The sequence below is a fragment of the Astyanax mexicanus genome, chromosome 1 (assembly GCF_023375975.1).
Source record: "Astyanax mexicanus isolate ESR-SI-001 chromosome 1, AstMex3_surface, whole genome shotgun sequence".
Lineage (NCBI taxonomy): Eukaryota > Metazoa > Chordata > Actinopteri > Characiformes > Acestrorhamphidae > Astyanax > Astyanax mexicanus.
In genome coordinates, this window is record NC_064408.1 from 32305507 (window position 1) to 32327162 (window position 21656).

At 36.8% G+C, this 21656-nt stretch overlaps 1 protein-coding gene and 5 non-coding genes across 10 annotated transcripts in view; 2 read left to right on the plus strand and 4 right to left on the minus strand.

Annotated features, from left to right (window-relative positions):
* ltbp3 (latent transforming growth factor beta binding protein 3) overlaps positions 1-21656 on the plus strand; it is a 75810-nt gene that overhangs the window by 50164 nt on the left and 3990 nt on the right. Inside the window, exons 8-29 of one of the 5 annotated variants that reach the window (XM_007261023.4) lie at positions 143-292; positions 2665-2790; positions 3106-3119; positions 3225-3288; positions 3990-4076; positions 4367-4492; positions 5256-5387; positions 5809-5931; positions 6371-6490; positions 7040-7162; positions 7356-7478; positions 8685-8804; positions 8921-9049; positions 9401-9571; positions 9742-9825; positions 11343-11471; positions 12549-12686; positions 17245-17385; positions 18253-18405; positions 18870-19031; positions 20556-20645; positions 20783-20914. In XM_007261023.4, the coding sequence (XP_007261085.3) occupies positions 143-292; positions 2665-2790; positions 3106-3119; positions 3225-3288; positions 3990-4076; positions 4367-4492; positions 5256-5387; positions 5809-5931; positions 6371-6490; positions 7040-7162; positions 7356-7478; positions 8685-8804; positions 8921-9049; positions 9401-9571; positions 9742-9825; positions 11343-11471; positions 12549-12686; positions 17245-17385; positions 18253-18405; positions 18870-19031; positions 20556-20645; positions 20783-20914 (2637 nt within the window). Of the gene's footprint in view, positions 1-142; positions 293-2664; positions 2791-3105; positions 3120-3224; positions 3289-3989; positions 4077-4366; positions 4493-5255; positions 5388-5808; positions 5932-6370; positions 6491-7039; positions 7163-7355; positions 7479-8684; positions 8805-8920; positions 9050-9400; positions 9572-9741; positions 9826-11342; positions 11472-12548; positions 12696-17244; positions 17386-18252; positions 18406-18869; positions 19032-20555; positions 20646-20782; positions 20915-21656 lie in introns of all 5 variants that reach the window. The other 4 variants (XM_007261022.4, XM_007261024.4, XM_007261026.4 and 1 more) reach the window with 4 other exon arrangements.
* On the minus strand, positions 12970-13042 carry trnam-cau (transfer RNA methionine (anticodon CAU)). The gene has a single exon. It is a non-coding gene; the product is annotated as a tRNA-Met (tRNA).
* On the minus strand, positions 13509-13581 carry trnam-cau (transfer RNA methionine (anticodon CAU)). Its single transcript has one exon. It is a non-coding gene; the product is annotated as a tRNA-Met (tRNA).
* Positions 14229-14301, minus strand: trnam-cau (transfer RNA methionine (anticodon CAU)). Its single transcript has one exon. It is a non-coding gene; the product is annotated as a tRNA-Met (tRNA).
* trnam-cau (transfer RNA methionine (anticodon CAU)) lies at positions 14655-14727 on the plus strand. Its single transcript has one exon. It is a non-coding gene; the product is annotated as a tRNA-Met (tRNA).
* Positions 15282-15354, minus strand: trnam-cau (transfer RNA methionine (anticodon CAU)). Its single transcript has one exon. It is a non-coding gene; the product is annotated as a tRNA-Met (tRNA).

The following is a 21656-nucleotide window of genomic DNA, read 5'->3' on the forward strand; positions in this document are numbered from 1 at the left end:
TTAACATATAATCGACTTGACAACTGGGGGTCTCCAAGGCTTATGTCAAAATTTCACAATGCCACAATAACTGTAGTTATTAAATAGGTTAAATAGGATGGACTGTGACTGTTTGTGTGTGTGTGTGTGTGTGTGTGTGTAGTGGAAGTGCAGGGCCCGTGTTACCGCATGCTGACCCAGGCAGGAAGATGTGAACTCGCCCTGCCCACCAACCTGCCCCAAAAGCTCTGCTGCTGCACTGTGGGAAAAGCCTGGGGCAGGAACTGTGAGAAGTGTCCACAGGACGGCACAGGTCAGTGTGTATCACAATGTGTATTGTTTCTAAAAACAATATTAATCACATATTACTGTTTATCATGTGTACACAATATGTAATAATTACACATGAAATGCAGATTTAAACCTCTGATGGATCATAAATCCAAGTAGGTATAGTATGTTACAGTTATAATGTGTGTCGTTTGTTGGATGCTTTAAACATGAAGAATCATGACAAAATGGATTTTCTACCCCTTTTTACAATCATTTAGCTTGGTGCATCTTGTGTTAACATTGTTAAACCTTTGACATATAGAATTCATCCCTTTAGCCTTCTAAACATCTAAACTACATTTCTCAGATTGATTGTATTTTTTTATGTCAATAAATGTTAAATCAATGGTATACTTTCTAATTCTCTTATATCAGGATGGATCTAGTTTGATTTTGTTCAGTTATTTTTGTGCTTCTCATCTCAGCCTCATGTCTGTTAGCTGAGTCATCTTTTTGGCTCTGGGGAACTCTGGGGGAGTTTTGTTTTTGTTTTTGTTTTGTTTTTTTATATCTGCCCTTTTATATGGCTAGACTGTGGTCAGCATCTGCCCTTATCTGTGTCTGCACTGAGCCCACATTCTGCCTGCTTTGTGTTTTTTATGTACAAGTTATACTTAGATGAATCGTGATAGTGATTTTATGGTTCAATAACGCTGTAATTAGTGGTGTTGTCTTAGTATTCCAAATAAAGCTGTTTGGACTGTCTAATAATGTGGTTTTACTGTAAATGTGAAGCTGTTGTGTCCTTGGGCTTTGAGGATTAGGATTTATATACACCTGCTTTAAAAATGCACATTGGACTGGCTAGCATTGTGATTAACATATTTGGCTGTTACGTTGATGTGTGGGGATGCCAAGTCTCAAGCTTTTAGGTCTTTTTCCAAGCTTTCATTCTGAGCAACGTAATCCCACAGTAGTGACTGACCAACTAACCATAGCGCTCACAACAATCATGCAGCTGCTGATGTTTTTATTCTGTTTGCAAGATAATGTCTAGATTGGGTCTTTTTGCCAATTTAAAAGACATTATCTCCCCATTGTCTCCTACAGCTCTGTATTTTTATTCAAAACTAGTGCATTAACAGGTGTGAGCAGTTAAGTTCAGAAGCAACATGTCACTTTTTCGTCTGAAGGTAAAAATGGCATATATACAGAATTTAATAATGGGTATTTTTAAAGGAAGCAACTTTGAACAATTTGATCATGTACAAAGCCTTAAATAGAGGTTTGAAAAGTATATTGATTTTAATAGCAGGTGGAGGAAAATGTTACATTTCATATCATGTTTATGTTTATTGTTTCTTTTTAATTTAAAAAAGTAATTTCAGTAATACACTACTGCAACAAGATAAAAATTAATGATAATATTGCATACAATATGATATGAAACACCCCTAACTGAAATATTAAAACAAGAATTTTCATCAGATTTGTAACAGAAGTCAATGATCCAGAATGTCATAAAACTAATAATGCTCTACAAACATATCTCCATATATTCAGGATTAAAGTAAAATAAATTATACCGGAGAGATATAATCAGTTTCTAGTAAATATATAATGGGAAATGAGAACAGTGTGAATTTTTGCTTTTGCTAAAAACAGCAAATATAATGTACCCTGAAGTGATAATTTGGGGTGGGTGATATGGCACGATATTTCAGTGTATAATATCATTCACAATAAAATGTTGGCAATATTATTGGGTACGATATGATATGGTACACCCCTAATACCTCATAGGACATTCAATCCCCAGTGATGCCACAGTCATCCGTGGCAAAAAGTCAAAGCATGAGAGCATAATCATCTTAGCTGCACATCTTATATTTGTTAATAAAAGGGCATTCATTTGTCTTTAGATGTCTTAAATCCATCTTGCAAATGTTTTAAAAATCCCACAGACAGTAAATGTAGTTTTAGTGTTTTTTTGTTTTTTGTTTTTTTTCATCCGGTTTTTCTCCCAATTTTTGTTGCCAATTGTCCCACCTGTTCAGCTGTTTGCCAGCTGTATATTGCCCATCACTGGTGATACCTCAAAACCAGAAGGGTAAAGACTACCATCACATTGTGCTTGGAGGAAAGTGCAGCGACTCGGTTCTGATACATCAGCTCACAGACGCCCTGTTATCAGATGCCTGAGCGATATCACCCTTTGGAGTGATAAGGGGAAAGAGTGCCATCTACCCACCGAGAGACAGCAATTTTGCTATTATGAAAGTCTATTAAAAAGTAAAAAAAAAAAAAGAAAAGAAAAAAAGCTAAAAAAAAAAAAAACAGGATTCATAATTCAAATATATATTTCAATAATTTGTCTCTTTGTCTCTCTTCCCTTCTGTTTATCTTCTCTAGCCTCCTTTAATGAACTCTGTCCTGCGGGGAAGGGCATGTCTGTCCTGCACTATCACGGCACTCTGGCCATCCAGCCCTTCCAGACCAGCATAGAGCAGAGCCCTATCCTTACTAAACCTGAACAAGGTGAAACACACAAGAATGCACCTTTTCTCAGCCTGAGCAAAATGTCACTTAAATGGACACTCTTAAATAATTTTAATAAATAACAAACTATAAAATATTACTCAAAATAGTTTTGTCTTCTGCACCTACAGAATTATATCTATACCTTAAATAGTCAACAATGTCTGTTTCTTTAGCTAAACTTCTTATAACATCTAACTAACGTAGGTTAGTATGTCTGTGGTAATGTAATTTATGATTATATGCTTGTATTTATTCATATTTTGATAATAAACTGAAATCAGCTTATACATTTATTGTGTTCTTGTGTTTCAGAGCCCAGGCTGCCGGTAAGCTTTAAACAAACACCAGTACCAACATAAAAACACTATTTCATTTTAAGTTCATTTTGTATTTCTGATGTGTTGTTGAATTTTAACCATTTGAATCAACAGGAAGTGCCTGCCCAGGTGACCACGCCCATGCAGATCGCACCAGTCAGCACCAGGAGAGTACCAGGTTCTCTCTCTTGTTCTTATTCTCTTCCCTTGTAAAAGAAAAGTGTATAAAGTATATTTTTCAAAGTATGCTTAACAAGGAAACATACATACTTTTTCAAATAAAAACAATTATTTAATACATAATAAGTGTACCATTTTGCAACAACTTATGGCAACTTAAGTATTTTTTAGTTGTAATTAAGCTATATTTAAACACAACATAAAACATAAGCATTACATTGTACTTTTGAGTTCTTTTTTCGTTACTTTTTCGAAATTAAGTAGATTTATTTATGTGTTTTTAAACACCTTTTTAATACCCATAAAGTATACTGTAAATGTACTGCTTTGTGTATTTATGTGTACACCTTAATACAAAAAATTCACTAAAATGCACTTTAAGCAGTATTTAATGCCACTATATAAATTTTCTATTAACACAATGTATAATTTAAAGCATTACATTTTATGGAAATACAGAGAAAGCATATGGAATGCATATTTTTCATAAAGTGTATTAAATTGAGAATGCACTTTTAGTATTCTTTACCTAATTAGAACATACTTTTAATGCTCTTAAGTATACTTCCTTTACACAAGGGTTGCTGTGCCTTTTTTTCCCCAGTACCACATGTTACTTTTTTACATTTTGTTTAGCTAAACCACTGCCTCTCTCTCTCACCTTCTCCCTCTCTCTTTCTTTTTCTCTATTTTCTCTAGTTCTGGTTCCCAGTCCAACGACACGTCCCATAATCCGTGTGCCACCAGAGAGGGATTCGCTGGAGGCGGCACAGACGCAGGCCTCGCGTGAGTTCCATGGCAATCACAGATCACTCTTCACACTGAGAGTGATTATTCACTGATTCGGACGTACAGATACATTACTTTTTTTAGAATCATGTTTGAATATTGATTAGACTTACAGATTAATTACATTATCATTCAATACTAATACAATTTTGAATCATACACTTGAATAATTTGATGTAACAGTGATATTACAATCAAACTAAATCACGATGAAATGTAGGATATTGTGATGCATTTGTTTCCAGCCACACTGTGCATTTACTAATAGATGTGTGTGTGTGCTGCAGAGATGGATGAGTGTAGACTGAACAGGAACATTTGTGGTCATGGAGAGTGTGTAAGCACACAGACCGGTTTCATGTGCCACTGTGACGCTGGATACCGGCCGCACACACAGAGGAAGAACTGTGTAGGTAAGTAAACACACACACATGCACACAAAAAACTAGGGCTGCACGATATATGATATATGGTTTAAGCATTATCTCGATGTGCGCATGCGCAATAGCCAAATCGCAAGATGTAGTCTCACCTACGGTAACTAAATCAAACACGTCATGTTACAATGTTTTGATTCTTGACACAAGAAGTAGATACACAGCGCTGTCTCTGTGTCTGTGTGAGTGACAGGCTGCTGCTGCCTGAGATGCAGGGGGGGAGGCATATCTAGCCAGGTGGATGGAGGCCATGCGGTTACCTGCTTGTGTTGAAAGCTGTGCACCTCAGTCCAGTTACAGCTGAATTCACGCTTTTGATCCCAGAAAAACGCTCTTATTTACCTTTTAAAAAAAACATTTAAATGTCTGAATGGCAGATTGTTTTCCTCGGGTTTTGAGTGCTTGGCGCTCACTCAGCTCTTGATTGGTCCGAGCGCTGTTGGAAGAGACAGCACTCGGTTGGGGCGGGGCTGGTGATGCTATGGGCCCTGCATTTATTAATATAGCAATATATAGCGCCGAAAAAAACACACACACACTTGCCCATAGTACAGGTGAAATGCGTATTTTTATTGCATATTTGTAAACCAAGCTCAGATGATCAAGAAGCACACACAGTAATATTTCAGATGTTTAATATGATATGTTTGGAGCATGATTAATGTGTTCTCTGAAGATGGAAATGAATATTGGATTGTAAGAGAGCTCTCTCTCTCTCTTTCTTTCTGTTTCTCTGTAGATGAGAACGAGTGTGAATGGGAGCCATGTGGTCAGGGCAGAGGAACCTGCATCAACACAGTCGGCTCCTACCACTGCAACTGTCTCCCTGGGAACAAACTGATGGTGCATCATGGGAAACGGCGCTGTGCGGGTGAGTTACACTTCTATGTACACTTCCTGAAAACATTTCCCATAATTTTATTCTCTACTGACTCGCATATAGTGCTTGGGACCCATGATTGCCACAGAAAACTTTTGAAAAAATCCGGTTATGAGAAAATTAAAACAAAATCAGTGCTTACAAAGTGTGTCTATGTTTTTATTTCACATAAATATATTAAATACTACCTACACTGTATGTTTAAATATGTGTGGACATCCCTTCTATTGTAGACATGTACAAATGCACACACACACACACACACAGTTTGTCTAATCCCTGTAGAGAAGTGTTGCCAATAGAATAGGACCCTCTGGAGCAAAAAAACAGAAGCAGGACTTATTTACACCATACATAATGCCAAGATCAATTAGTTGTCACACTTTTTTAAACATATTTCTCTGGATTTCAGACATAAACGAATGTTTCAAACCAGACATCTGTGGCGTCGGAGGAGTCTGTGTGAATCTGCCTGGCTCGTATAAGTGCGACTGTATGCCAGGTTTCAGGAGCAAAACACGCAGACAGTGTGAAGGTAAGAGCGCAATTTGTCCTAAAGATTTAATTTCTAAACTAAGAAAGCAATTACATGCACCAAATATACCAGACCACTTTATATTTAGAATGAATATATTACTCATTGCTGGGATGGTCACGCCAGGAGACTGATGTCATTAATTAGATTAATGTGGTTGTCCTTAAAAAATGAGAGTCTGCTACTTTAAGAGTAAAATGAAGTGAAAAGCATTGCCATTCTAATGGAATTGGCATGGCATTCAATGACATTTTTCTGTGCTTGTTAAAATGGAATTAGGAGATTTGTTCTCTGAACTAGAGGGCGGATCACATGTCCAGAGCATAAATAAACAATCCAAGAGTAATTTGGATTGCCATCATTTTCCATTTGCATATATAACAGACTGTGAAATTTATTTTTTTTTATTCTCTCTCTTTCATGATATATTTTTTTTCAGATATTGATGAGTGTTTGGACCCCAAATCATGCCCTGATGGTCAGTGTGAGAACACTATTGGATCATATGAGTGTATACCCTGCCAGCCTGGACACCAGGCACAAGGAGGAGTGTGCTATGGTGAGAATATTCTCACACACACACACACACGCACATTCATACAGATACTCCAAGTACTCCAAAAGTGTGTATGGCACATGATTGCATGATGAGTTTTGTATACTTTTCAACATACATCTCATGTCTAACATATGACACACACACAAGTTTGCATTTGGGGAAAAAAATATAGTGTGTATCTTCTTAATAGTAAACGCTAAAGCTTTGTGGAGTTTTTTATTAAACTAAAATTAAACTAAAAATAAGTAAAATAAAACACAGACCATACATAGAACATATGTATAGCATATACAGCAGGGTCAGTACTGGTGTACACATTAATAGCAAAAGTTGTAGATGCAATCCTAGATTGTTCACACCTTTTATAATAGCATTATTATATTAGTATTAATAGTGCATAGAGGGGATGATCTGAAAATAGCCATGAACATATAAATCATTTTCATAAACCTTTTAAATTGAATAATTAGACTGCTTAAGTTATAGGAACTTATTCATAAAGATTTCTGAAGCTTCTCCTAATCTTTTCTTTTTTTGGTGATCTCACAGATGTGAACGAGTGTCAGAAGAGAGGAGTGTGTTTAAACGGCCGCTGTGAGAACTTGCCGGGGACGTACCGCTGTCTGTGTAACGAGGGCTTCCTGCCTGAGGCCGACAGCAAAGGCTGCAGAGGTCAGAGGCAGACGCTGATGACATCACAGCATGTTTCCACACAAACTAGCCAAACTGTGTTAATGAAACCATTCTGTTACTGTCATCATTCTTCACAGTGAAACTCTAAATGTGACACTAATGCATCGGGTACTCAGTTACAGGCAGCGTGAGCTTATTGTGTGTGTGTGTGTGTGTGTGTGTGTTACCTCAGATATTAACGAGTGCCAGGACAACCGCCTGTGTGCTAATGGCCACTGCATAAACACAGAGGGCTCGTTCCAGTGCCAGTGTTACCCAGGATACCAGCCCACCCAGGAGGGCAGCCACTGTGAGGGTGAGTTCAGCTTGCATACTGACACGGATTAACTTTAAATAAATAAAACGGCATGGATTTAAGAGGGATAAAATGATTTAATAAAGACAACATTGATCCTAATTGAAATGATCTGAAAATTAGTGAAATCATGTGGTATAGTTTGGGATGGTTTTGAATAGCATAGAACATGATGTCTTCTATAGAAATGAAAAGGAATTCTGTGGAATTTAGTGAAATGTGAGAGTTGTGTGGGATTTGATGAGATTGGGGATGCACCGAATTTTTGCTAATCAAAAATATTTGTCTGAAAATATAAATGCAAAGAAATGCGCTTTCAGTGTTAGGCCAAATTAAAAAGTAAAAAGTTAGATAAGCTACATGCTGAGGTACCTAAGGTAAATGTGTGACAAAAATGACAAAACTGAGGAAACTAAATTATTAAATACATTTATGATTAGAGTAGCACTTGTAAAATACTTGTATTGTGCTTGGTTGGTATGCATATGTATGTATTCTTTAAGCTATTATGTAATTGTTAGTTGAAAAGCAAGACAAAATTAAAGGTTGGTAAATAAGTCTTATTTATTGTCATTTGTTTAAACTATAATTCTGCGGTTTCTGCAGAACATAAATATAGTAAATAGCAGTATTAGTGTTAATAGTGTATAGATGCAATAGTGCAAATGAACTAAAAATCTGTTAAGATATTATGTTATTAGGAAAGTGAGACAAAAATACATTTAGTCTATGCAATTGATTCTGTGTTGAAGCAAGCTGCAAATTCAATAAAAACCTATGAAAACACTATGAAAAATAAATTTGGTCCATTTCTAGATAAAATACGATGAAAAGGGACGATTAAGCATAGAATTAAGTGAATAGGTATAATAGGATTGGATGTCCTAAAACAAACTAGAATAAATTCTCAAGACAAAATGCGGAACCTAATGAAAAGTATTTTTTTGCAAATGGATGCAAAATGGAATATAATATATGGAATATATGGAATAACAACACTGAATGTGATACACAGCTGAATAAGTTGGAATGAATTGAATTGGCCTCAGTTGAATTTCAGTTACATTTTATAGAAATGTGCTCATCTGAACTGAACTGTTTGATCTGTTAATTGAAAGCAGTTATTTGTTCTGTGTTCCACAAAATCAAGGTAAAGTAAGTCGTGTGTTCTGTAGTTGCTCCAGCTGTCCTCCTTCTGTTCTTCAGATATAAACGAGTGTGAGCGCGCATCAAACTGCCAGAGGGGGCGCTGCATCAACACCATGGGCTCCTACCTCTGTGAGTGCCAGAAAGGATACATGCTGGTTAGCGGACGCAGATGTCAAGGTGCTTAGGCACACACACAATTTCACATGCACACACACACACATAAGAGCTTTTTCTGAATGTATGAATGTCTCTTTCTCTCTCTCTCACTCTCTCTCTTTCTCTCTCTCCCTCAGACATAGACGAGTGTGAGGTGGACAGGAGTCTGTGCCAGCCTCATGGAGTGTGTGAGAACAGGCAGGGGGGTTATGTGTGTGTGTGCAACGATGGCTTCATACTGTCTGAAGACAAGCACAGCTGTGAGGGTAAGTGTGTGTGTGTGTAGATGTGTGAAAAACTGAAAGATTTGTTCAGCTCTGTGCATAGCAACTGTTTCGTGTGTGGGGTGTGTGTGTTGAGGGAAGAGTGGCTGGGTGGGTGTAACTGTGTAAAAGTTCTTAATAGGCATTTATATACAATTTATATGGAGTGCATTATTGCATGCAGATACTTATATATCATCGCCGTCCAATGAAAAACAAGTATCTCCATTTTTGTCCATTTTTTGTTTACTACATAATCTAAACAGATAAACTGTCTGGACGTACAGTATTTACCACATTTTCTTGTCGGGGTGTAAAATAAAGCATGCTTGTGTGTGTTTGTTTTCTTTACAGAGATGGAGATGGATTTGAACTATAAGAAGGAGTGTTATCTGAACCTGGATGACACTGTGTTCTGTGACAGTGTCTTAGCCACTAATGTCACTAAGCAGGAGTGCTGCTGCTCAGTGGGAGTGGGCTGGGGGGATCACTGTGAAATTTACCCCTGTCCCGTCTACCACTCAGGTACTGCACACTGAGAGAAGGAAAGATAGCTGCTCAATATGACCAGATAGATATTTATATACACTGCCATAGATGAATGGATAGAGAAAGATTAGTTAGTATTGATACACTTAAAGAACATGAAGTGTAAATGGATGCATATATAACAATGTGTGTTTTGTGGTGTGTAGCGGAGTACCACTCTCTGTGTCCAATTGGTCGAGGCTTTTATCATCAAGAAGGGGTGACGGAGTATGGCCTACCAGTACACAGAGGTACACACACACACACACACACACACACACAAACATCACAGACAAGAGCCTTTTTTATTTTAGATAGATTAAAAGCATTAATTTGTAGCATAAATCTGTTCTGTCCTGTCCTGGGTGTTTGTGCATTTTATTTATCTTTATGGTTAACCCCAATTTTTCCTGTTCAAATTAGTCATTCCCATTTCCCCACCTCTTGTTGGGACTCCCCCACATACAATCATACCAGTTCAATCATCCCACTCACTGCCCATTTAGTTGCCTCAGCTAACTGGTTCCTATCTGATGTGTAAGCTGATTAGTTTCTTACTTTAGCTCCTTTTCCACCAAAAAAATACTGTTCTGAAACTTGTTCTGTTCAGGCTGATAAGACCCCTGCTGGCTTTCAGTAAACAGGCCCACATTTGCACCAGTTTTAGTAGAATAGAGCATGGGTCTCACCTCCATTAAATATCAATTTTATCCCTCCCACATTTAACATAAAATATAATGTTGCAGTGTTGAATTTCACTATTTACATAAAGTTTCAGAGGAAATAAAAAAAAGTGTATTTTTAAAAGTATATATTTTATTTATACAGTATTTTATTTGTGCCACACACTTTAAGTCATTTTGTTGAAATTTGTTTTTCTTGCAGCTGCAGGAGAGACTGAGAGAGAGAAGAGAGAGAGAGAGAGAGAGAGAGAGAGAGAGAGAGAGAGAGAGAGAGAGAGAGAGAGACAGACATAGAGGAATAGAAAGAGAGCACCGAACAACACAAATGCTGAAACAATACAAATAATTTTAAATAATATTTATAATATTTTTGCTGTCATGATTTTCAAAATTCAGAATTTGGTATTACAATGACTCAACTCCAAGGTCTGATAGAGGTGCCTCTACAAACTGCTAATGGTTTTCATTATTACCCTAAAAAAAATAAAAATGCCTTTTTAAAAGTACACTATTGGAAATAGTGTTGTAGTGTTGTGATCCACTGCTATAGCTAATATGTTAGCCAGTCCTGCTAATCACAAAACAGTTTTGTGCAGTTCTATACATTGTAATGAATTCATTTTTTCTGTATACCTGGAAAACGTGAGATTTGGGGGGACACCTCCCTCTAGTGTTCACACGCTTACTCTGCACATAACATTTACTGTGTTCTGTGGCCACAAGGAGGCAGTAATTCCTTTTAAAGGCAGTAAAGGTCTTTCAACACTGTTGGAAACTAACAACAGTGTGATCCACTGCTGTAGCCAAAAGCTAATATGTTAGCCCTGCATGCTAATCACATAACAGTTCTGTGCAGTTCTATATACACTGTGTTCTATGTTAAATAAATGAATACTCTTGTTAGAAAGATGAATGTTTGCCTGTATGTTTAAATGTAGTATTGGTCCAGAGTAAGCTTAAACATGTCTTCAACTAGTCAAGACTAGTCTGACATGTATATTTCATTTATATTTCATGTTTGCCTGCATCATCTTTCTTTCCCCCTCTCTTTTCTTTCCTCCCTCTGCCTCTCCTCCTCTCTGTAGACATAGACGAGTGTGTGTTATTCAACAATGAGATTTGTAAAGGGGGACGCTGTATGAACACACAGCCAGGATTCGAGTGTTACTGTCAGCAGGGCTTCTACTATGATAGCAACCTTCTCGAATGTATAGGTAAACAAACAAACAAACACACACACACACACACACACACACACACACACACAGTATTTTCATACACAGTCTTGACACAGTCTTGACTGGCACTGATAAACTATTCAAGATCAACATGTTTTTGTTTTTTGTTGTTTTTAAAAGACACTCTTATCAACACTCTTGTTCTACTCAGTAAAAGTGTTACACAAAATATATCAGCCATCAAAATTTTAAGAATCAAAAGAAAAAGTATATGTTGCGAATATATATATATTTTTTTTTCATGGTTACTTTTTTGATGTTGTTTGAACATTATTATTACTTTCTGTGGATTTTGCTGCTAAAGTCTTTTGCTCCTGGAATCTCTTGTTTGTTTCTGCTTTATTTTTTGTTTCTATATGTATATAATCTGTTATTTTAATTGCGGATTTCATATTTTTGTGTAAAACTTTTGGCACAAAATTACCTCTTCTAAATTTTACATGCATTTTTACTGTACATAGACAAAATACTCTGAAACACACAGCATGTGAGAAAAAGTGAATTTATCTCATTTCAAGAAAATAAAGGTTGTTTTCTCTGATAAGATTTTTTTCTTACTACAAACTGGAAGTGTATTATTTTGCTTATTTTAGGAATAATTATATTAATCAGCCTTTATTAGAATGTTCCCTTATTTTAAACTCAAAATAAGCACAAACACAGTTATAACAAGAGTTATTCTGATCCTTATGTTCAAATTTAAGCCAAAAAAGTGATTGTTGCTTGATTCTTAGTTTACTCATTTTGAGACTTTTTTTTAAGATTATTAAAAAAAAAAAACATGCTAAGAAAATTTTGTTTACACCTTTTGCAGTGTTCTTGTATGGGTTTAAGAAGAACACTGCCCCCTAATGTCCAAATGCTTAATCTGAAAATAACATTTTCTGTGTTGGCCACAAGGAGGCAGTAATACCAGTTACAGTCTTTCATTTTGGTCTTTTTTTAATTCTGGAATAAAAAAGTACTGAAAGGGATCTTTGATCTTTAGGCAATATTTAGAGCCCTGTTTAGTGAAAGCATTTTTAACAGCAGTGTCTCTCTCTCTCTCTGCAGACGTTGATGAGTGTCACGATGAGTCTCTGTGTACCAACGGTCACTGTGTGAACACGAGAGGATCCTTCTACTGCACCTGTAACGCCCCCTGGACTCCAGACGCCACCAACAAGAAGTGTGTCTACCCTACAGTCACAAGTAGGAGAAGTACGTGTTTTCATGTGTTTTTGTATTTGTGTGCGTGTACCGTCTTTATGTGTTCATTTTAATCCTTGTGTTGTTGTGCTGTCTCTGTCTCTCTCTCTCTCTCTCTCTCTCTCTCTCTCTCTCTCACACACATACATAAATAATTTTCTACACAATTTAAAATATAATGATATATTTTACTGAGCTTCACATTCTGTCTGGTATAATGTACATACAGAACTCACCTTTTCTACTATATCAGTATAATGACTATAATGGTGTATTGAAAAACTTGTGCCCCGTGTGAGGCTCGAACTCACGACCTTCAGATTATGAGACTGACGCGCTGCCTACTGCGCCAACGAGGCCTGTGGGAAAGATGCAAACCACAACCACACACACACACACACACACACACACACACACACACACACACACACACACACACACACACACACACACACACACACACACACACACACACACACACACACACACACACACACACACACACACACACACACACACACACTGTAAACAGCAAACAAACAAAAGACAAGATCTTGCAAGATCACTGAGATCAACTGTGTGTGTGTGTGTGTGTGTGTTAGTGCTGTAATGCACATGATTAATTTGTTTGATGCTAAACAAATTTAGCTAATTTAGCAATTGTTAAATGCTAATTCAGCACATTAGCAAATTTGTGGAGAACCAAATTATTCTTGTTCTAATACAAAGTACAGTGCTTTGTAGTTTTTGCTCTTTTCCAGCGTTTTTTAATAGTTACAGCTGGTCTTGCATTAAATGTAGTGTAGGAGGTGTGTTTAAAACTTGTGCCCCGTGTGAGGCTCGAACTCACGACCTTCAGATTATGAGACTGACGCGCTGCCTACTGCGCCAACGAGGCTTGTAGAAAATGACGAAAACTGCACACAAACTCACACTCGCGGACACACACATGTAAACAGCAAACAAACAAAAGACAAGATCTTGCAAGATCACTGAGATCAACTGTGTTAGTGCAATAACGCACATGATTAATCTGAAAAATGTAATGCATTCATTTTTTTTATACACAAAATAAATTATTGCACCAGTTTCTTTCTGTAATTCTTTTCATGCTTTTAACACAGCATGTTTGATGCTAAAGCTCTTTAAAAGCTCTGTTAAATGATAATTAAGCACATTAGCAAATTTGTGGAGAACCATATTATTCTTATTTTAATACATACTACAGTGTTTTGTAGTTTTTGCTCTTTTCCAGCGTTCTTTAATAGTATTCATTTTTTATACATAAAATAAGTCATTGTACCAAGTTAGGCACCAATTTTCCATAATTCTTTGTAAATAATGCTTTTAACACAGCATGTTTGATGCTAAACCTCTTTAAAAACTCTATTAGAAGCTAATTGAGCATATGAGCAAATTTGAACAATAATAATCTTATTTTAGTACATGATGCAGCGATTAGTAGTTTTTGTTCTTTTCCAGCATTTCTTAATAGTTTCAGCTGGTCTCGCATTGAATGAGCATAGGGTGTGTATTTAAAACTTGTGCCCCGTGTGAGGCTCGAACGCACGACCTTCAGATTATGAGACTGACGCGCTGCCTACTGCGCCAACGAGGCCTGTAGAGAAGATAGCAAACAGCGTGCACACACACATACTCACATGCACATACATACACATAAATACATATACGTACATATAATCATATAACTTATGAAATTATTTTATAAGAAAAGTAAAATAGAAAGATGTTTTATTAATTTGAGTTAAATTCCTCCTATTCTTGTGTAAGTACACCATTGAATTCCACTATTATATGTAATAAAATGATAATGCATGTGTTGTATTATCAGAGAAAAGGGGATATTTATAGATGAAAGAGTGTGTGTGTGTGTGTGTGTGTGTGTGTGTCTGTGTGTGTGCGCGCGTGTGCGCACGAGTGTGTGCATGTGTTGTTTCCTCTTTCCCACAGGCCTCGTTGGCGCAGTAGGCAGCGCGTCAGTCTCATAATCTGAAGGTCGTGAGTTCGAGCCTCACACGGGGCAGAAGTTTTTCTGCTTGTACTCACACACACATACACATGTGCTACATTCAAAAGGGGACCAGCTGAACTCTTAAAACTTTATGAATATAAACTTGTTTTCTTTGCATTATTTGAGGTCTGAAAGCTCTGCATCTTTTTTTATTACTTTAGCCATTTCTCATTTTCTGCAAATAAATGCTCTGAATGACAATATTTTTTATTTGTGGGAATGTGGGAGAAATGTTGTCTGCAGTTTATAGAATAAAACAACAATGTCCATTTTACTTAAACATATACCTGTAAATAGCAAAATCAGAGAAACTGATTTAGAAACTAAAGTGGTCTTTTATTTTTTTTCCAGAGCTGTATATGTATAAGTACATACATATTTTAAATACTTGAAAAATGATTAGATACAATCTTATCATATTGTCTTCCTACAAGATTAGTAAGATGAAGTACCTCTACAGTGTTTCTCAGATTCTCTTTTATTTAATATAATATTTTGCAGTTTTCACCCTTTTTTAATGTTGCTGGTGTGTGAATGTGTGTGTAAGTAAAAGTGGGAAAAACTTCTGCCCCGTGTGAGGCTCGAACTCACGACCTTCAGATTATGAGACTGACGCGCTGCCTACTGCGCCAACGAGGCCTGTAGAAAAGAGGAAACAGCAGTCTATTCAAGGCTTGTGCTGTAGGGGGAGGGGTGAGAGCAACTGCTCTAGGATCTGGCTGGGGTGGCTGTGAGTGTGTGTGTGTAAGAGAGTGAGAGAGAGAGTGTGTAAGGGAGAGAATGCACTCGCTCAGGCATGCGTTGCAACACTATTAGTCATTGTGTGTGAGTGTGTGCGTGTGTGAAGTGAGAACACGAAAAGAAAGGCACCAAAACATGATCAAGACGTGAGAAAACCAGAGTGGGAAACATGAAGAATAACAGAAACAGAGTCTACAACCCAAATAATCAACAAATTAATCTCCCAAACAAAAAGAGACAAGCTAACAGGGAGAAGTAGAGACTGATATACAGGCTGACTGAAACAGGAAAACACTCAGTACACAACAATGAGGGGTAGGCAATACTTTACAAAGAGTTTAGCATTACAATGAGAAGTGTTCAGGAGGAATCAGCGTCCCCCAAGAAGTCAGCAACATGTAACCTTCCTCAACTGGGGGCAGAGGTGGAAAGTAATGAATTACATTTACTCATATTACTGTAATTAAGTAGATTTTATGAGTAATTTGTACATTTTTAAGTAGTTTTTAAAATAGGTAATTTTACTTTTACTCAAGTACATTTTGATACAAGTAATTTACTTCACTACATTGGAAAACTCCCCATTACTGAGTAAATAATTAAATGCTGGGCGAAAAAAACTAATTGTCTGAATAAAAAAACTTGAGTTTTGTTCTCCATGGCAGCGCAGCTGAAATTTTCCCAGCAGTGTTTATAATGGTTAGCGGGAGAGACGCTGTGTGAATCAGCTGTGCTCGGGGGAACCGGTGTTCTGTCGAGTTATGCTACCCATCAATATGTGCTTCTTTATGGCACTGCGCATGCGCGACAAACAGTTTTTTTGTATGCTTTCATGTTTTTCATGATAATTCCTTAAATTTTTATTGGAAAAATTAAACAATCTGCTTAAATGTAACAAAAAAACATGTAAATAGCAGTTAAAGCATAGCAATGGCAAGTAAAAAAATAATAATGAAATGTAAAACTATAAAATTACAGTTTATAGTCACCTATATGACCATAACTTTTTAATAGTAAAGAAAAAAAATGGATCATAGAAACCTATGCCACTTGTTCTTGAAAATGTTTTATGGGGAGGTCTGAACAAATACTGCCTGAAAGATCCAAATTATTATGTGAAATAATAGTTCATAAAAAAGATTTAATTTATGATTTGTACTTTTTTACATCAAATAATTAAAAGTAAGTATGTAACTTTTACTCAAAGTACATTTTAAATTGAGTACTTTTTTACTTTTACTCGAGTAGATTTTTAGATTTGTACTTTTACTTGAGTAGAATTTTAGCAAAGTAAAGGTAAAATTTTTCAGTACTTTTTCCACCTCTGACTGGGGGATATTTTTCCCAGGCACAGTGGTGTAGCAGAATGTAGCATGAAGCAGGACGTGACTGTTGACGTCAGTGAAAGAACTGTCCATCGGGCCTGTAGCCTTTCCAATCCACCAGGTTCTCTAGAAGCACCTATTCTCCTGGAGTCCTACAGCTGATACAATGGCGTGTCTTTAACAGCAGCCATTTTGGGGAGATTATTAAGCTGATGGAAATACCTAAACCTACCTCAAAAACGCTGTCTAAACCTAAGATGTAAAACTATTTTTTGGGATACAAAAAAAACTTAATACACATTAAAACAGATTTTAATTCGTTTTAAATGCACTGACCTTCCAGTCATCCATGATTGTAGTATGTGGTATGTTGTGGAATATATTAGAGACCACAATATATCATAATAGATTTATTTATCTGTGTAAATACCTTGTATGAACTGCTGTGTGTGTGTTCTTCTAGGTATTAATGAATGCCAAGACCCATCTAACTGTAAGAATGGACACTGTGTGGACACGCAGGACTCCTACTACTGCATCTGCACTCCTCCCTGGATCCTGGCCACTGACCGCAACAGCTGTGTCACACCAGAGGAACAGGCCGGTGAGTGTTAAGGACAGGGTTTAGGTGAGTGTTTAGAACAGGGGTTACACCCTTGAAGCAGGAGAGGGATGCATCGTGGGTAATGTAGTCCTATTATGTAAGTTATTTAGTTTGGTACATTGTACAATAGGTGAAAGTGTCGGTGAGAGCTTAGAACAGGGTTGAACCGAAAATGGTCATTCTGAGCAGCTGGGATGTATCAAGAGATTAATTAATAAGATTCTTTTAATCAGATAAAAATCTGATAAATGAACATAGGTGTTTGATGGCACATGTAGTTCTGGGTTTACTATTCTGGCAAATGAAAGGTGTATGATGTATTGTAGTCCTATAAATATAAATTGTAATAGATAAAATGATGGTATTATATGATGGTATTATAAATTTACGAGTAGAAGCTGTGGTAGTTTTATTGTATTGTAGTTCTAGCAGTAGAAATGGTAGAAACAGATGATATGAAGTACTTGAAATGTTGTTTACATTCCTACGAATAGAAAATCTAATAGGTTAAATGGTAATGTAGTTCTCAGAGTAATAGGTCTGATACGGGATGTATGATGGGTAATGTAGTTCTATAAAATATATATATATTTTAAATTTGTTTCTGGTGAAATGAAATTATGTATGTAAAGAATGTTCAATAAATATAAAATCATATACTTTTAAGTACTCAAGTACTTTTTTTAAGTATGGAATTCAGTGTTGTAATAGAATTCATAACTCACCAAAGACTGTGTGCTTCTGATGCTACTTTCTCGTTCTTTTTCTCCCTTCTTTTCTTTCACTCGTGTTCTCTTGTTCTCTTTCTTATCCCCATTCCGTGCTCTCTTTGCTTTGTTCTCTCTGTACTTCTCTGTTCCTCTCTAGTAATGTCTGTGGTGACCGTTTCAGATGTGAATGAGTGTCTGGACCCGTCGTACTGCAGGAACGGGAGGTGTGTGAACACTCCCGGCTCCTTCCACTGCATCTGCGCTCAGCCGCTCACCTTCAGCGCGGCCCTCAAGCAGTGCGTCTATGATGGTGGGTAGCACAGCCAATCAGACGCTCCGCTCACCGCCAGTCGGCCAGTCAGATTAATCAGCTACATAGCTAGGTTAGCCACTGGCTAGCTAAGCATTAACCCACTAGCTAGCTAGAGTCAGCCATTCAGCTAAAAGCATAGTCCTGAAACAGCTGATCAGGTCTCGCTTAAATCCCTGATTGGCCAATCAGCTTCAGCGCGAGTCCCACATATGGTACACAGCTAGGTCCCTGCCTCTCCATGACATGTTGTACATGGTAGGATAGGACCCGTTTGTGTTTATTGTGTCTTTCTCTTCTTCCCAACACCCCCTTCTCTGTACCTCCCCTTTTCTTCCTTATCACTTCCTTCCTTCCTCTCTGTGTCTGTTTCTTTCTTTGCTCTTGTTTTTCTCTATTTTTCCCCATTTCACTCCCTCTCTACACTCTCTCTCTTTGTCTCTCTCTCTCTCTTTCTCTCTCAGATCGTACAGCGGCCCACAAGGACGTGTGTTTTCAGGAAGTGGACGAGGATCTGATATGCAGCATACCCCGTAATGGCTTGACAGTCACCTACTCAGAGTGCTGCTGCCACTATGGCCGTGGCTGGGGTCCCGAGTGCCGCACCTGCCCGCAGAGAAACTCAGGTGAGCCAACCGCAGTACTCCTCCAGCCCTGTTGGGGGCAATGTTTTGTACTGAGTAACCCACACAGACTAGCTGACAATATTCTCCATATTATTAAGTGTTAATTTTGTCAGCAGGTATTCTATTATTGTAACTATAAATTACAGTGAATATAAAGTGTATAGTGTTGCATAGTGTAAATATACTAGAAAAATATCTCAATACTGTCATTAAAAACGATACAATACCATTACTGTTATTTAGTACCGGTACTTTAACCCAATGAGCACAAGGCTCTGCACTGTCATCTTCTCAGCTTAAGAATACCCCAGAACATCAGCATAAACCCTATATATGCCTGGAAATAAATCCTTAGAAAGAAAGATTTTAAAGATTGCAGCATCATCGCTCTCTGTTTCAGTGATCAATTCATTGTAGAAAACACTCAATAGTGAGCGCTACTTCAAGGTTTCTTTCAAAAACTTTCTATGACTCGTTTACTGATTTATGTCTCAGTTTTCAGTCACAAACTCACATTCTGAAGTATAATCCAGTGTCTAAGGTGAGCTCTGTGTCGTCTCTGAGTTTCCCCACTGCTGTCAGAGCATGATGTCAATGCATGGGTTTATAAACATTGTTTTAAATCATTGATTGAACCGACCTACTGAATGAGTCAAGTATACACTCATTCCATTGTGTAAGTTCGTCAAGGCATCCCAACACCACACAAATCACGTGATACTTCAGATTTAAAATTTTAAATGTCTCCCAGCTTTTAAATGCCTTATTTTTCAATTTACTTTGCTTTATACTGATCATTTTTACATTTTTAGTTCCATGTTTAATCTTCTATTGTTCCATTCATTTCTGATGTTAAGTTTTTGTTGTGGTATCTTTTGTTATCATATCGAAAGTCATTAAACAAATTAAGCGTCTGTAAAATGGCTCAGTTACAGTGTAGAAAGATGAAAATGAATAGAATGAAAGTGAATGGGTTTAATACAGTGTATAGTGAAAAACGCACTGTATAATGAGGAGTTTTTTCTATGTCATTGAAAATGTAGTATCTGTGTATAATTACCACCTTACCATTTAAGCGACATGTAACAATTGACACCATTTATCAAAGTGATTTAGAAAACTTACATTAGTAAAATACATTTTAAATCTTATTATGCAGTCAGCATTTAAATGTGCTTACCCTACATTAATTATTTTTGAATTTGAGTGTTCTGTTTATCTTTCAAATAATGCATCTACCCCATGCGAGTATAGAGACGTCTTATCAAGTCATTTTTATTGGATATTCCACAAAATGTATAAAATGTGTATTGGAGCTTAACTAATGCTACATTTTTGACTGAGGAATAGAACAGCATTATCATTTATTAACTATACCTACACCGAATTATCTTATTCACATAAATTCTGCCTCTCTTTCTGCTTTAAATGCGATCAGTTTCACATTTACATTTTTTGTGTGTTTTATTACTGTGTAAGCATGTTTTTGGAAAGATGTCATTGAGTGTCCTGTGTTTTGTACAGTGATCTTTAACAGGCTCTGTGAGATGCACCTGGAGACAGAATCAGACGGAGAGTTAGATTTCCTAGCAGCTTTCTCCAATTACAACCCAGGTAATGTATCCAACAGCCAATCAGAGAGCTTTTATGTTTTTATGGCAGAAAAAATAGCTACAGGAACTGAACTGAATGTAATTTATTGAACTGTGTTTATATTTTATATATTTTCTTTCTCTTCTGCACTCTCTCAGAGGGAGACAGTTCAGAGGAAGATTCTGATGAGTGTAGTTGTGCGAATGGGCGCTGTGTGCGCTCATACCTGGGTACTATGTGTGAGTGTAACTCCGGCTTCAGAATGGATCATTCACGAACACGCTGTATAGGTCAGTATACACTCTTACACACACCATTTCTATAACATTAAAACCTCTTTTAATAATTCCAGCTTCCTTTTTTACTGTGTAAAAAAAGAAATTGATCACTGCAATTGTGCATCATACTGTAACCTATATGCCTTATTTTGTGTGTCTGTGTCTAAGCTTAATTTCTGAATAGTGAATTCTGAATAGTGAATTTTCACATTCTGTGGTAAATAATGTATAATGATGTTCAGAACAGAAAAAATGTACAGGGTTCAACCATAGTTACTTACCACAGAATGTAATAGAAATGAGTTTAAAAAAAGCACATTCCCGTGGTCTCTGATGTTCAAAATGACATGCAATATAAATTCTATCATTTCACTTAAGATTTTTCCTCTGTGTCATTAAAAAACATTGTTGTAACAGTGACAGCATATTAGATATTCATTACTCAACCTATCATCTAGCAGTGCTGATTTTAGATAATCGTAGAAATGTAGACAATTTTCGAATAAAAGAGTTCAGCTCTGTTATTCCCAAGCCGTTGATTTTTTTTCTTTACTAGCAAGAACCTGGTGATACACTACATATGGCACAGAGGTTACAGTTCAATTACCATAGTATAAAACACACCACAACATGCATAAAATCTAAATAAATAAAAAAAAAGTGAGATCTAAACACAGAGTACATCTCTTGTAATATCCTTGCGTAATGTATTTTTTTTTTCTGCATTTTCATGCATTTGCAGACTGAGAAATCT